The 16,155-nt window shown below is 58.4% G+C and overlaps 1 protein-coding gene across 2 annotated transcripts; it reads left to right on the forward strand.

Annotated features, from left to right (window-relative positions):
- The first annotated feature begins 1,269 nt into the window (after window positions 1-1,269).
- On the forward strand, window positions 1,270-16,135 carry GRK6 (G protein-coupled receptor kinase 6). 2 transcript variants are annotated; one of them, XM_064724953.1, is made up of 16 exons: window positions 1,270-1,370; window positions 4,267-4,362; window positions 6,814-6,926; window positions 7,185-7,262; window positions 7,464-7,564; window positions 8,775-8,867; window positions 9,118-9,181; window positions 9,774-9,914; window positions 10,560-10,750; window positions 11,480-11,517; window positions 11,654-11,743; window positions 11,872-12,080; window positions 12,436-12,573; window positions 12,785-12,922; window positions 13,056-13,190; window positions 13,966-16,135. In XM_064724953.1, the coding sequence occupies exons 1-16, from the start codon at window positions 1,319-1,321 to the stop codon at window positions 13,969-13,971; spliced, it is 1,683 nt and encodes a 560-aa protein (XP_064581023.1). In that variant the 5' UTR covers window positions 1,270-1,318; the 3' UTR covers window positions 13,972-16,135. The 2 variants fall into 2 exon arrangements, with proteins under 2 accessions (XP_064581023.1, XP_064581022.1); XM_064724952.1 differs by having other exon boundaries at window positions 14,705-16,135.
- Window positions 16,136-16,155: the final 20 nt, after the last annotated feature.

Raw genomic sequence — 16,155 nt, forward strand, 5'->3', positions numbered from 1 at the left:
ACAGTGAGTGCTTGGAGTAATTTGTGTTATTATCATCCTCGCTACAGCCTGGGGACATGAACCCAAAACCTCTCCTGCCGTGGGCCCAGGCTGCCGCTGACAGACACCAGGGGAGGGACATGCCCATCATCTCCTCCCTGCCCTGGCCAGCACCAGCCTCACACCTGGGGCAGCCTGAGATATCTCCCGTGGGCTGGAGCAAGGGACAGAAGCCATGGGAAGGCAGAGGTGATGTCCTCACCCCAAAGCCCGGAGCAGCACAAAGCAGGGCAGACACCACTTGGTGTAAGAAGATTAAGGAGGGGTTTTGTGTTTAGGACAGGCAGGGAGATGGGCAGGTGAGTGACAGGTCATCGAGGGATGCTCGAGTACAGGCCAGCTCTGCAGGGAAACCAGGTGTGCGGGGAATCAGGTGGGAAGAGGTTCCCATAGCACAGCTTTTCTTCAGACAGGGTAACGCTGCTGCTAATTTTGGTATAAGTTTTAAAAAATGGCTTTCAGAGAGAATAATTGGTGTAAAGAACCTGGTGGGAGTTCAAACACCAGAACAGCACATGGGTCAGCTGCGCTGGGGGATGAGAACACCCAAACCTCCAGGGCAGCGGTGACCGCGGAAACGGGGCGCTGCACCGGAGCACATCCCGTGACTGGGATGGACCGAGACACCGGGAAACACGCGAGACTGCTCGGGCTTTATTGAGGCTGCGAAGGTGGGGAGGCTCCCCTAAACATGTCACTGGTTGGAACAGGACAGACACCGCGGAAACAGCCCCGCCTGAGGGACCGGGACCTCCCACAAAGTCCGGGAAACCCTCTCGGCTTCCACTGATCCCCGACGCTCATTTATATTAAACAAATCGGCCCCACCCCCATAGACTGACCTATCACGACTCGTCTTGCGGCTGAGTAGCAGCTCCACGCCCAATCAGATGACGTGAGAGGCGGAGCTTCCCGTGTGGGCGTCCTTGACTCTCTCCCAATCCGTTCGCGGCGCGCCCTGAGTGACATCTCACTCTCCAATCAGCGCCCGTCCCCTCGTCCCGGCAGCCCTCCGTCTGTGGCCGCCGGATGACGTCACTATTCTAGCCCCGCCCCGCCCGCCGCACCTCGCGGGACCTACTGGAGGGCGGTGGTGCTGCGGAGGGGGCGGGGCTTCCTGAAGGGGCGGACCAATGGGAGCGCGGCGCGGGAGGAGCGAGGGCAGGCATTGGCCGGGCGGGGCGCCGGGGGCGGGGCGCGGCGGCGGCGGCGGGGGGCGGCGGGCGCGGGCCGAGCGCGGGGAGCGGAGCCGGCGGGAGGCGGCGGCGCCCGCGGGCCCATGGAGCTGGAGAACATCGTCGCCAACACCGTCCTGCTCAAGGCCCGCGAAGGTGAGCGGCGCCGGGCACCGGAGCTGGCGGGGCGGCAGGCCCGGGCTGCGGGCCCCGGTGGTGCCGCCCCGGGGCTCGGCCGGGGCGGTCCCTCCCGGGGCATCGCGGCCTTGGCGGGGAGCGGGGAGGTGGCGGCGCGGGCTGGGCACAGGCGTTCGGCTCGCCCGTCCGGTGCTGTGCTCGCTCCGGGGGTGCTGCGCTCCGTCCCGGGCGGCCTCGCCGCCTCCCCGGTGCAGATCGCCCCATCCGCGTCCCTCCGTGCCCGCTCCGGGGCTGCTCCAACTCCCCCGGCACAGCGGACGGGCAGCTTTGGGTGCTGTAGGAGGAAAAACAAGTTAATTTCAATCCGGTAAATGCTGCTTCCCACACACGGGCCGATCCCGAAACTGCGGCGGGGAACCCCGCCCGTCCCGTCCCGTCCGCCGCTTTCACAGCAGCCCCGGCCCCATTGCGGGGCTCCCGGGGTTCCCGGAGCTCTGTCCCGGCCCCATCTCTGGGGCTCCCGGGGCTCTGTGCCGGCCCCCAGCGCTCCCGCTGCTCCGGGCCACGCTGAATTCCAGCCCCCCTTTGGGATGTCCTGAAGATGCAGGGGAGCAGCCCCAGGAGGGGATGGGATGTCTCACACAGGAACCTGGTCCTTTGCACAGAAGATCCGCTCCGGCCGGGCATCGATGAGTTCATTAAATCCCATTTGTGCTGGGGAAACACGGTCCCCCCTGCCCCGTGGGGTGCTGTTGGCCAGACCGAGCCATGCTGGAGCCTGAGAGAGCCGCTGAAATCCAGTTAGAGCGCTTTGGAGATTAGATTTGTGGGAGCAAAAAGCAACGAAATTAAATTTCCACGGGCAGAAGCATTTCCAAGCTGCTTTAGAACCAGGCTAAGTGTAAGTACTCCTGGCACAGTGACCGTGGTGGACCGTGACGTTCAGGTTCATCATGGCGAGGTTTGGTTCAAAACCAGGGCAGGGTTTGGTTCAAGAAGCAGCAGGGTTTGTGACCTCCAGGCACGGGGCCCAGCCTCACACGGAGTGACCCAGAGAGAGACCGGCTCCTGTGGTGCCCTTGGGGAATGGAGTTTTGGCACTGATGCAGCACGAGGTGCTGGCCGGTGGCTGCTCCTGTTTGCAGTCTGCAGGCAGGAACAGCCCAGTGTCACCCTGTGCCAGGTGGTTCTGGGGCTGTGAGAGCCACAGGTGTCCCTGCTGCCTGTCCGTGGTGGCCACTGGGGTAAGCTCAGACAGCTCCTGTGACAGGACAGAGCTGCTTTGCAGGCCAGAACCAACAGGGCTGGGTTCTTAGCTCCAGCCCAGCCTTTTTGGAGCTTCCTAGGTTGGTGTGGGAGTGCAGAGCTGAGCTGGAATGTGCTGTGGGGCTGCTGACAACCAACCACGGCACGACCATGGCCTGTGTTTGGTGTGGCCCAGGGAATTGAAGGATCCCTGTCCTCCTTGCCTTGACAGAGGGACAACAGACCAGCTCTCATCCACCACCCAGCCCTGAAGCTGAAGCTCCTGCTGAGCTCTGGATGAAGGCAGCCCATCCCATGCCCCATCCCCAGGCCAGTGGTGCTGGAGGTGGCTGTGCAGGAGCCCAGCTCCCCTCTGCAGTGCTGGGAGGGCGCTGGAACCTCCGTTCAAAGCAAACAACTCAAGGAAATGCAACCTCCGGGTGCCGTGGGGCTTTGCTCTGCCTTTCCTTGAGCTCTCTTGGGGTGAGGATGGCCTGTCCTCCCCTGCCCTGGTTTCGCTGCCCCCATCCGCCGCATTGTGGCTGACACGAAGGTGTCTGCGCCGCTGGTTTCTTCCAGCCCTGCTCACCCTTGAGTCACTTCCTTCCTGAGTTTGTACAATCGTGCGGCCCAGCTGCTGCTGCTGCTGCTGCTGCTGCGGGGCAGATGCAGTGCAGGGACCCACGGCGTGCCAGGGGCTCAGACCTGGGGCTGGAACCACCTGGGAATGACCTGGATGGCCCCATCCCACCTGGTTCTCCGTACTGTGTGTAGGGTTTGGGGCTGAACTGCATCTGCAGTGGAGGAAAGTGTTATGAGGGTGTTTCTCAAGAGCTGATAAATTATGTTCAACCCTCGTGTGATTTCAGAAGGCCGGGCCTTGAGCCCAACTCTTGGCCCGACCACTTTGGCAGGGTGATTTAATGAATTTCCAAACGGAGGTGGGAAATTGTGTGTGTTGGCACTGGGAGAGCAATCCCTGGAGGTTGGCTGATCCCAGCAATCGGTACTGAGTGCTTGCTATGATGTAAATTTTTTTCAGTCTATCTAGAAGCTTTCCCACCACTGGGCATTAACTCCAGCAGCTGAAGCTGAGGTAATACCTGGTTCTTGGATCTGGATTTTCTGATGTGGCTTATCTCTGGAGAAAGGTGGGAGTGTCCCCACTTCAGAGGTGGGAAACTGAAGCAATGAGCCCCAGGCAATGTAGCGAGTTGTCTGTGGAGGCAGGATTAGAGCAGGAATTCCTGTCTCCCAGCTTCATGTCCTCCATGTGAGAGCCCCTCCCTGGAGTAGGCAATCAGTCTGGAATGAGTAGGTGGCATTACTGCAGCACGAAGAGTTTCACACCAAGCAAGGCATGGCCTGGAGGGGTGATTGGCTATGCAGAGGTGCTGGGGACAGGCCTGGGAGCCAGGAACTGCTGTGCCTGTGGACACTGGTGGGATTCTCCCATCATGGAAGGTCTTCAAGTTCTTGTTTGGGATTTGTTCAGCAGCCAGAGGTTGGTCTGTCCATTTCCAACCGAGGCTCCAACCCTTTGGTCCCACCAGGAGATGGTGTCACCACGTGAGTCTTGTTTTCCTTGCCTGGACTTGGAGGCAAGGCTAGGGTGCAGCCAGACACCTTTGCTTCCTGACTCATGGTATTGATTTTGTGTGCCCTGCAGGTGGTGGAGGAAACCGGAAAGGCAAGAGCAAGAAATGGCGCCAGATGCTGCAGTTCCCCCACATCAGCCTCTGCGAGGACCTTCGGCAGAGCCTGGGTGAGATGCAGGGCTGGGTGGGAGGCGTGCACCCCAAGCTGAGTGTCAGGGACGTACAACAGGGCAAATCCTCCCCAGGATTACTTGGAGTGCAGAGTTTAGGGAGGAAATAATGGTTAGGTAAGTGGCTGATGATGTAGCCACACACCTGCAAGGCTGTGATGAGCTTCACTAGGGGAGCATCACCTTCTGTGTCAAACAGACCTGCTCCATGCTGCGGGGTTTTGGAGTGTCACTCTGGGGTGCCTTTGCAAAAATAACAAAGGTCCTGCTAACATTCTCTATTCTCCCTGGCTGGATTCAGCTCAGCTCCACAGACCTCAGCTTCTAACATTGAAGCAGTAAACATGGGTTCTTGCTGTGTGGAGTGGATGGGAACTGGCGTTGAGCAGGGCTTGGCCTGTCATTTTCATTCTGTACTTTGTACTCTTCATGGTTTTAATGTTGTTTGTGGAGCAGGCTTGGTCCTGAGATCATGTGAAATTGTTTTGGGGCACAGAGGGTGCAAGTGCTTTGCTTCCTGGGAAGAGGAGAGCTTGTTTAAGTTTTCAATCTGGATTCAGCTGCCAGCTGGAGGGTGGCACAGCACTGGCCTTGTTTCAGAGCCAGTGCCACTGAAACCAATGGGTTTGAGAGGTTTCTGCAGCTCAAATTCCCAGTTCTGCCCTGCCCAGGTTTTCCAGTCCTGGCAGTCCTTTGGGCCCCATGGAACTGTGGTGCTTGGAGAACCTCAACCTCACTCATCCACACTGTAACCCTCAAGTTCACAGCAGCCCAGTGCAGGCTGTCCCCACCTCCCTCTGCCACATAGCCTGTGCACCATCTCTTGGAGCTGGCTTCACAGCCAGAGTGACTGTGTGGTGACTCCAGCCTTGGATTTGCTGCCTCTCTGGAGCAAGGTCTCAGTTCTGAACAGGGCTCGGGCTTGGGCTCTCCTTGCAGCTCCCATCTTGACCATCCAAATCCCTTCTTTGACTTGCAGTGCTCTCAGCAGAACTTTCCCTGTGCTTTTGTCCACCCTGTGCCTGCAGCCACCCTTCCTGTGGCTGTCATGGTGTTTTCCAGCACTGAACTTCACCCGTTTGCCAGCGCTGAGTGCTGGTGGTCTGTGTGTGCTGTCCTGCTATCTGGGACAGTGACCTTGTGAAGATTTGGGAAGCAAGTCCCTCTCAGCCAGTGGCTGTCACCACCAGTGTCTCACTTCCCCTCGGAGAGGCACGTGAGAAGTGCTCTGACCCAGGTGGCAGCAGTTTCTCTTGGTTTTCCCATGGTAGAGATGACCCTGTTCCTTGTGCTTGGGCACTCTTTGGCTGGGGTGTCTTTCTTTCCACCTCATAGTGTCTGGAAAGGCGTTTCTCTCCTATTCCAGAGTCTTGGCAGGACTGTGGGCACGGTGGGCTGGTTGCCCATTGCAGAATTAAGCTTTTTGTGCCCTGACCACAGGGAGTAACCTCGTGTGAGCCTGGGCAGCGACCAGGGCAGCTGAAAGCTTCTGATCTCGCCGACAGCAGATTCTGGTCCTCCCCAGCTGAAGGGAACTCCTTCCCCTGCAGACACAAGGAAACCGGCTGGTGCTGTGGAGCTGGTGAGGCCACCTCCTCCCCCAGCACAGCCTGCCTGGCTCTGCACTCTCCTGCACCCTCAGCAAGCTGCAGCTTCCTCGGGAGAAACTGCTGCACAGAGAGGGGAGGGCTGGGAGTACCCAGCGCTGGGATCCCCTGGGTGGCTGCACATCTGCTCTGCAGGCAGCCCTGGTGGCAGTGGCTGTCACAGAAATGAGTTCTGGCCTGGGATCAGACGTCTCCTGAGTGGAAGGGGTGGAAGAAAGCAGAGAACTGGAAGTGCTCTGGATAGTCAAAGGCGTTTGTGCGTGGGCTGCCAGAGTTCAGAGAGGGGTAGGAGGAATCCACAAGAGTTGATGTACAAGCAAGTGGCTGTCCCATGGAGAGGGGAGTTCTGACTGCTGTGTGCACATCAGCAAGGCATCTGTGGGAATGGTGCCTCCCATTTTGATGCTGCTGCTTCCAGCAGGGCCTTTGGGAACACAAGTGGTTTGAAGGAGTCATCAGAACAACTCTTGGCTTGGAAGATTTGCCTTGAGATAAGCTTGTTGTGTTCCTCATGTTCCCAGGAAGGTTGTGTGTCTGGAGTAGTTGGTTGATCTCTGTGGAGAGAGGAGAGAGCCTTTAGGCAAGCAGCTGATATGGAGGTCCTTTGGTAGGAACAAGAGGTTCAGGCTGAGCAGAGCAGCAGGTCAATCCTCTTCCAGGGAAGAGCATCTTCCATAGGGGAACATAAAACCTCAGCAGTGTCCCACTGGGTGCGCTTCACTCTCCTGGGAGTCTCAGGCTGGTGGCACCTGTCAGCAGCCCAGCTGAGGAGTCCCCAGTGCTGCCTGGGCTGGGGTTGCTCCTTTGGGGTTTGTTGGGGTGACCTTGTCCTCGTTTGCAGAGCGGGACTACCAGAGCCTGTGCGAGAAGCAGCCCATCGGGCACATGCTGTTCCGGCAGTTCTGCGAGACGCGCCCCGAGCTCGCGCGCTGCGTCAAGTTCCTGGATGCTGTGGTAAGAGCAGAGCCCATCAGGCTTCACTGGGGGAGGCAGGGATGTTCCTGACACCCTGGGCATGAACGGGTTGGCTGGGTACTCCTGGGCAGTAGGATTTTCAGAGCCCAGATAGGGCTTTGCCTTTGCTTTGAGAGATGTTTGCTAGAGATCTGGTTTTCAAGGAAAGCATGGGAAACTTTGGGCAAAGGGCGTTGCTGCTCCACAGCTGTTGCCCAGTAGCAAGGCTGGAACTGCCCCTCACACTGCTCTCTCCAGGCAGGGTACGAAGTGGCTCCAGATGAGAAGAGGAAGGAATGTGGGCAGCACCTGATTGAAAAGTACTTGAAGCCAAACGTGAGTAAGAGGGTTGTGTTTGCTGCCTGCAAGGGTAGAACAGTTGGAAAGCCAACAGCTGACATTGCCCATATCCTGCCACAGCCAACATGCTGAGCCACCCCACCACCTCACAAGCTGCCACACTGCTTTGCCCACTGACCCTTAAGCAGGACCCTTGTGCTCTGCTCCCTGTGTCTGACTCCATCCCTTTGTCCCCAGAGTGAGGACCACGTGCCTGAAGTTCCCTCACAACTAGTGGATGCCTGTTGTGAGAGGCTGGAGCAGGAACCTTCCAAGGAGCTCTTCAAGGAATGCACTAAGTAAGTTGGAGGGCTGGGCTGTGCCTGCAGGTCACACACGGCACGGGGATGATCTGCAGCTGACTCACCTTGTGCCCCTGGTCCCTTCCTCTGGGAGAGTGAGAGCTGCTGCTGAGGCTGGGGCCTGGGGAGTTTTGGGCCAGCAGTTTGCAGCCAGCTCCAGGAAAGTGAGCACAAGGATATCTTGTGCTCTGGGAGCCACGAGCTGCTGCAGAAACCTCTGTCAGTCCTCCCAGCTGGAGCTGCCATTTGGGAAGACCCTGTACCAATGCTATTCCCAGTGTTGTGCCAGGATCTTGTAGGCTCCTGCCGAGCTGAGCCCATAGCTGCAGTGTGAGCCAGCTGTCCTGTCCTGCCTGTGCAGCAGTGGCTGTTGTGGTTGGGTCACTCTGGCTGTTCTGCAGGGCTCTAAGGTCACCTCTGTTCCCATCACAGAGGCAGTGGCCGAGGTCCCGGCTCCGGGTGTGAAGCGGAAGCTCTTGGGCAAGCCAGGCTTGCAGCTCACCCCTCCCTGCACAGTAGCTGGAGTTGTTGCCTCACTGAGAGCAGGGCTGTGGCAACACGTTTGCTGCAGTCTTCTGGGGAGCGTTAGCTCGGTGTGTGGTAACCAGTGCCGTGTCTGAATGCAGAGCCTCCGGGCTGGGCCCTGCCTGCTCTTGGCAGGCTCTGAAAGGGGAGAGCCCATCCGCTCTCCTTGATGCGTGCTCCCAGTCTAGACACTGTGTCTAAGGCTCCTCACTCCGCTGGGCAGCCCTGGCACAGCTCTCCAAGGCAGTTAGCTCGTTGGAGCAGGATCCCCTGTGGCCTTTTGTGCTGGATATTCACTGATAGTGAACAGCTCAGCGCCTGCTGCTGAATGTTGCTGGCAGCTGATTACAGCCTGTGTGCACGTTTGCCCTGTGAGCAGAGGGGCAATTGCAGGGTCCCATTGTCCCCCTTTGTCCTGCAGCCCTGGCTGATGCCAAGAGGCCACAATTAGCAGTGCCAGCCGGGTCCCAGGGTGCTGCATTTGTCACAGTGGTACCTCCAACGCACCTCCCTTTACACCAGGCTCAGCGTGGAGCGGGGCTGTGTGGGTGATTCTGCACCAGGCTGGGTGAGGGATGGCAGAGTCTTTTGGGGCTGTTCACCTCCTCTTTCCTGGGGCTGCTGGCTGTTTCCAGGGCTGTGACCAGCTCTCAGGAACCACGCTGGCTCTGCTCTCTCCTAGGCTTATCCACGACTACCTGAGCGTGGCTCCCTTTGCCGACTACCTCGACAGCTTGTACTTCAACCGCTTCCTGCAGTGGAAATGGCTGGAAAGGTAACGCTCCCCTCACTCTGGGGAACGTGCACCCTCCTCTCACAGCCTCCCTGAGGGCTCCCTGGGGCTCCTTCCCATGCTGGGCCCCAGCAGGAACCAGCCTGGCCTTTACTGGCACCAGCAGCAGCCCCAGCCTCATGGGGAGGCAAGGCTGGGTTGGGCAGGGCTTTGGGGTGAGCCACAGTCTGTCAGGCCAGGGCATGGAGCCCTCTCACTGCCACATCTCACTCTGGTTTCCTTTCCCTCACAGGCAGCCAGTGACCAAAAACACTTTCCGCCAGTACCGCGTGCTGGGTAAGGGCGGTTTTGGGGAGGTGAGTAACCACTGCTTCCTCTGCACTCAGGGCACCAGGCAGCCCCATTGCCTGCTCCAGAGGCACATCTGGGCTGGCCAGCAGGGTGCCACCAGCTGCTCCAGCACCTGGAGGCAGGTGCTGCTGGCTGTGGGGCTCTGTGCTGGGCTGGCTTTTGGGCCTTGTGTGACCTGTGCTGAGCTGTGTTTTGGGCTTTGTGTGGCCTGACAGCTCTCTCTGAGAGGACAGAGCTCACCTCTGTCCAGCTGCTGGAGGTGTGGGAGGTGCTGGGTGGGGTTGGTAGCATGAGCCCTGTGGTGCCTGCTGCTAGCTGGGCAGTCAGGTCAGTTCCCTGTGTCTCAACAGGGCAAACTGCACTCCTGAAAACTTCCTGCCAGGCTTCCTTCTGTTTATGGAGTGGCCTTCTGCCTTCCTGTGCACCAGCCATGCTGCTGCTAAAGGTGTTTGAGGCATTAGAGCTGGCTCTTGCTTCTCTGTAACATCTGGAGCTGTCACTGTTACCTGTGCCTTTGCTTTGACAATGGGCTTCTTTGCCTTCCTGAGAGCAGAACCTCTGGAAAGGGGAGGGTGCTGAGCCTTGTCCTCCCTCCAGGTGTGTGCCTGCCAGGTGCGTGCCACAGGGAAGATGTATGCCTGCAAGAAACTGGAGAAGAAAAGGATCAAAAAGAGGAAGGGAGAAGCCATGGCCCTGAACGAAAAACAGATCCTGGAAAAAGTGAACAGTAGGTTTGTAGTAAGTACATAGGAATTGCTCTCACTTTGCTGCAATGCTGGATTCTTCCTCCAACCAGCCAGCCTGGCACCTCTGTGCTCCTCACCTGCTGTGGAGAGGCAGGAGCACGCTCTGCCCATGGTGCAGGGTCCTGGTGGCTGCACATCTCTCACAAGGCTGGGGTGTGGCAGGACCTTTACTGCCTCCACAACGTGCTGTGAATGCCCCCAGAGTCAGCCCCAAACACCCATCTGGGTTACAGTCACCTTTGTGACTTTTGGGGCACAAGTAAACAGTGAGAATGTCTCTAGACAGTGGTCTGGGGAGAAGCCCAGCCCTGAGCTGTGTGATTGGGAACTCTGCCTTGGTGCCCTGAGGTGTGGAAAGCTGAGCCTCCCTTTGCAGAGGGTTCATCAGATGCTGCCTGCCCATGGGGAAAAGCAGCTTTGGCTTGGGGAAAGTGTCCTACCTGAGGAAGGCTGGGGGTGTGCTGGGACTGCTGGGTGCTGCCATGTCCTCCCTGGGTTTGCACAGTTCCTCCTCTGCTGGCAAAGGCCCAGCCCTGAGCCTGTGAGTGCCTGCTTGGGTGGCAAAGTGTCCGTGGCAGTGTGGGCACCTCCCTGTTCCAGCTGTGCCTTCTAACAGCCTTTCTGCCCTGAATTGCAGGTGAGCTTAGCCTATGCATATGAAACTAAAGATGCTCTCTGCCTAGTGCTGACCCTCATGAATGGAGGGGACCTCAAGTTCCATATCTACCACATGGGAGAGGCTGGTTTCGAGGAGCCCAGGGCAGCTTTCTATGCTGCTGAGATCTGCTGTGGCCTGGAGGACTTGCACCAGGAGAGGATTGTGTACAGGTGTGTGCTGCCTGGGCCCTGCTGGGAGAGCTTGTAGGGCCTGCAGCAGCAAGAGGGCTCCTGCTGCTCTCACCAGCCCAGCTGGGTCAACAAAATAACCTCAGGCTTGAAAGCAGCACAGAGCTGAGTGAGAGGAATTGGGAACAGAAAGCTGATCTTGTGGGAGAAAGGGAGACCTTAGCTTGGCTTCCTTGTGCTGGTAAATGATCGCCAAGAACAGGATGTGATCATGCTGTGAATGGCTCAGGGCAGGCACTGAGCTCCCTGGGCAGTATTGACACTAGAACAAAGGAGGGTAGGCTGCCCCAACGTGCTCAGGAGCTGGGGAGGAGGGAAAACAAGTGGATTGACTGTACTCACAGGGGCGTGATGCAGTGTTAGGATAGCATGGCTAAACAGTGGCCAGGAAGTCCCTTCTGGTCCTTCCTTGCCCTGGGGCAGGATAAGCAGAGAAGCCTCTGCTCCACACTGAGTTCTGCACCTGCAGAGAGGGAACCATCCTCAGGCTCAGTGCAGAGGGTTGAAGGTTGTGTTCCACTCTCTGCCCAGGAGGGGAGAGCTTGCAGGGTCAGCTCTGGGACAGAGGGTGAGGGGAAGGTTATCTGTGTGCCTGAGGCAGGGGCATTGCATCCTAAAGTTGCTTATCTGTGACTTGTTGAGATGTGGCTGTTGCTTGTGTCCTTTGCTTTGATAACAGGCTTCTTGCTAACCAAGTCCCTTCCGTCCTAGGGACCTGAAGCCAGAGAACATATTACTGGATGACCATGGTGAGTGCAGGGGCAAGAGGAGCTGTAAGCCTGAGGTTTTCTTACTCTGCTTGAACCAGGGTTACCCTGTGTTTTTGGCAGCTTGAAACACTGCCCCATGACTTTCTCCTGTTAACTTGTCCCCTCCTCTGTGCAGGGCACATCCGTATCTCAGACCTGGGACTGGCTGTGCATGTGCCAGAGGGCCAAACAATCAAGGGCCGGGTGGGGACAGTTGGCTACATGGGTAAGTGACCCTGCTTTAAGCAAAGAGTGGTTCCAAAGCTGTGCTCTGCCTGCCCTCATCCGTCCCTCACCCATCCCTCACCCATCCCTCACCCATCCCTCACCCATCCCTCACCCTGCTCCCCGCAGCTCCGGAGGTGGTGAAGAACGAGCGCTACACGTTCAGCCCGGACTGGTGGGCTCTGGGCTGCCTGGTGTACGAGATGATCGAGGGCCAGTCCCCCTTCCAGCAGCGCAAGAAGAAGATCAAGAGGGAGGAGGTGGAGCGCCTGGTGAAGGAGGTGCAGGAGGAGTACTCGGAGAAGTTCTCGCCCAGCGCCCGCTCCCTCTGCACCATGGTATGTGTGGCTGTGCAGCCCTGTCCCTTCCCTCTCTGCACCATGGTGTGGCTGTGCAGCCCTGTCCCTTCCTTCTGCACCATGCAGCCCTGTCCCTTCCCTCTCAGCACCATGGTGTGGCTGTGCAGCCCTGTCCCTTCACTCCCACCACTTCTGTGCATGCAGCAGCAAGACACTGGGGCTTCTCCCTGCAGCAGCTTCCTTTGGTTCTGATAAAGCAGCACAGGAGGATTCAGAGTGCCTTCATTCCTTGCCTGGCAGGCCTGTGCTCTCTCTAGAGCACACTGCAGGAACTCAGGGCTGCTCCTGCACAGAGCACCCTTCATCCTGGACAATGATTTCCTTTGTGTCACAGCTCCTGTGCAAGGACCCCTTGGAGCGCCTGGGGTGCCGAGGAGCTGGGGCCAAGGAGGTGAAGGAACATCCTCTCTTCAAGCACCTCAACTTCAGGAGGCTGGAAGCTGGCATGCTGGACCCTCCCTTCAAGCCAGATGTAAGTGCCCATCTGTTCCTGACCTTGTCAAGGGAGGAGGGAGCCCTGGCATGGGGAGATGGGGCCCATCCCCTTCCCTGCACCTGGCAGAACAGGGGTCAGCAAGCTCTGGGCTGCAGGGAGAGGTGGCCTTGGCTTAGCCATGAGCAGCAGTTGGAGGTGGTGGCATCAAGGTGGAGCCTGGCATTAGAGCAATCTTTGTGCTGCATAGCCCCAGGCCATCTACTGCAAGGATGTGCTGGACATCGAGCAGTTCTCCACGGTGAAAGGGGTGGAGCTGGAGCCCACAGACAACGACTTTTACCAGAAATTTGCTACAGGGAGTGTTCCCATTCCTTGGCAGAACGAGGTGAGTGTTTGCTCCTGCCCACCATGGCTGAGGGCAGTGTCCCTGTGCTGTCCCCACTGCCCTCATGCTCTGCTGGGCCCTCAGTGATGGGCTCCACGTGGCAGTTGCTGCAGCCTTCTTTTCCCTCTTCCAGATGATCGAGACAGAGTGTTTCAAGGAGCTGAATGTCTTTAGCACAGATGGCACAGTGCCCCCAGACCTGGACTGGAAAGGACAGCCTTCTCCACAGCCCAAAAAAGGGTTACTCCAGCGCTTGTTCAGCAGACAGGTAAGGGTTTGCCCAGCATTTCCTCCCCAGCCAGTCTCCCAGCAACAGTGATCCTGCTGCTGCCTGTGCCAGGCAGGGCTGGCAGGGAGGTGGGCACGAGAGGGCAGTGAGCAGTCTCCCCTAGTGCTGGGTGGCCAGAGCCCAGAGCTTTCAGGGGCACCTGTGCAAGGAGCCCTTGTCTGGCTGGCACTCCCTGTGCTGGGGGAGTCAAGGGGGCTGGAAAGGAGTGTGCTGGCTAAACATGCTGGAATCACCCAGGCAGAGGGATGCTGAAGACTATAAAATATTTAATCATCTCCCTTCTGACATGAATAATACCATCCCTGAACAAGTCCTTGCTCTCGGAATGGGCTGTCTGGGCTCCCCAGAGCACTTCTGCCAGATCTTGAGCCAGGCAGAGAGCAGCTCTTTTGAGGGATGAGGAGAACAGAAACATCTTGCAGCTGCTGTGGATTTGCTTGTCTGCCTGTTTCCTCTGCCTGGGACAGCCTTTGCCTTCTTTCCAGGCCTGGCAAAGCCTGGGCTGCTGCCTCAGCAGCTGTGTGCAGCTGTAGGACTCCAGCATGGTTGGCTCTGGCCCCACTCAGCCACCTGGTGCTGACTCCTGCTCCTTGGCAAGCTCCGAGTTGTGCTTTGCAGTTCAGTGGGCTGCCCTAGCCAGAGCCAGCTCTGGGGATACCCAGCCCTTCCCCAGGCAGCCAGGACCTGCCAGAGGATGGGCAGCTCTTTGTAAAAGGGGTTGAGCTGTGATTTCCCACGTGTTTTCTCTTTCCAGAGGTGAGCAGTCACTCCTGGCTGCTCTGCTCAGGGAAATACCCGGTGGCCCACGGACATGGCAAGATCTGGGAAAGAGGAGTGTTATCCTTCAGTGCCTATTCCCTTCCCCTGGCAGAGCACAACCTGCTTGTTGTTCTAACTGCCCCCTGAGCCACTAATCCAGCATCCCTGCTCTTGCTGCCTTTGTGGGGGAGGCCTTGCCCTCAGCTTGAGCCAGAGTTGCCCCTGCACTGCCCCTGCACTGCTGGGAGTTCTGCTCCCAGGGGGCTCTGGGAAGTTTCCTTCACTCCTCTCCGGATGTCCGGGACACACAGAAGGGTTGAGAAACTGTGAAGGGTTTGGCATTGCCCCGTGCTCAGACTCCCATTTCAGCAAAAAGGGCTTCAGCTGAGCCCTGAGCGGGGCCGAGCGTCTGTGCTGGCACTGAGCTTGTGTCGCTGGGTGGCTGCAGTCCCTGGAGCCCAGCTTCTCACAGCTTCTGAGCTAGCCAGCTGTGTGCTCACCAGCCTGCCTGCCGGGGGCTGAACCTCCAGATGCAGCTGGACTGTTCTCTGCAGTCTGGGGGTCCCCTCCTGCCCCTTGCCTCCATGTAACCCTCCTGCACACAGGCTGGGAGGGAACCTGGCCCGTCCCTGCCAGAGGGCAGCTGTAGGCTGGGTTGTTTGACCGTGCTCACCCTCTGCTTGCTGTGCTCCTCTCTCCCTCCCTCCTCCCTCCCCTTGCCCTTGTGACTTCAGGACTGTTGTGGAAACTGCAGCGACAGCGAGGAAGAGCCCACCCGGCTGTAGAGCACAGCTCATTCTCCAGCCCCCGGGACCCCCCGGCCTCTCCCGAGTGCCCAGCCTGAAGGACACGGTCGCAGTGGCCCCACAAGGTGGATTTGTTTACAGTTTTATACGTCTGCATGTGAAGACTGTGAGGATGATTCCAAGGCTGGCAGCCGCACACGACTCGGGTTGAGGCGCCTCTGACCACGGGCGAGCCCCGAGACAAACCCGGATGCTTCCAAATCTGCCCCTTGGGATGGTGCTGGTGCTGCTGCCGCTGCTGCCCCGGGCCCAGGGAGGAGGGAGGGAGGGGTGGTGCCACCGTGGGCCGAGGCCAGGCTGGAGCAGCTCTGCTGACACATTCCACAGTGCCCGAGTGGCACTGCAGGTTGGATGTATATTTATATATGTCGGTCTGTACATATCACATGTTGGTTTTTAGTCTATGGGTGGGGGCCTGCACTGCCCCCACCCTGTCACAGGCACAAATGTCCTCCTATGGGAGGAGTGACTGTCCCAGCTTTGTTCCAGGGAGTCCTGGACAGAGGCCTTCTGTGCCTTGAGGTGTCTAAATCATCTTTCCTGGACCTTTCTGGCCGTGCTGAGGTTTCCTGGCTCCAGCGGAGTCCCTTGCTCAGCCTCGAGGCACAGGAAAGGGCTGTGCCAAAGCGTCCCCCATTGTGTCCTGGCAGCAGAGTGTCACTGCCTTGTCCTTGTGTCCCTGTCTGCTGGAGCCTGCTGCCTCCTGCCTCGTCTCACACGTGCTGCCAGCTCCAGGGAGCTGATCCCGAGCCCCTCTCCAGACCACTGGCAGAGCTGGACACAGCCACTCTGGGCACCTGCTGCTGCTGTGGCCACAGGGTTGGTCTGATCCTGGCACACTGCAGGGTGGTGGCAGCGCAGTTCCACCAGCTCTGCACCTGTGCATTCCAGAGGTGTGGCCGTCCCCAGGCCCAGCTCAGTGGTGGAGGAGCAGACACATAAAGAACCCTGCTCTCAGGGAGCAAAGCTGTGATAAAGGGAATGTCCCTCCTGGGGTCATGTGAAGCTGTGACCCAACAGTGAGTGGGCTGGGACCAGCTTAGTGTGTGTCCCCAGGGGCTCTGGGCAGCCAGCACAGCTCCTGCACCCACGGGCAGGAGCCCTCTGTGGGGAGCAGCGTGGGGATCAGCCCAGCTCTCCATTCAGCTTGTCCTGTCCCCTCTTGTGTACACTTGTCCCAGCTGTGTCCTGAGCAATAACTTGTCCCTTTTCTGTGTGTGTGTGTGCGCACACGTGCGTGCGTGTGCTGCTGCCTCTGCTCATTCTGAGCCAGGCCCCCCAGGGGGGCTGAGCACCTACTTGGACCTGTGGTATCATTTGCTTGCCTTGCACTAAAGTTGGAGAGTATTTAAATTTTTAACCTTTTGTTATGTGTAAAG

The sequence above is a fragment of the Zonotrichia leucophrys genome, chromosome 13 (genome assembly GCF_028769735.1).
Source record: "Zonotrichia leucophrys gambelii isolate GWCS_2022_RI chromosome 13, RI_Zleu_2.0, whole genome shotgun sequence".
NCBI lineage: Eukaryota > Metazoa > Chordata > Aves > Passeriformes > Passerellidae > Zonotrichia > Zonotrichia leucophrys.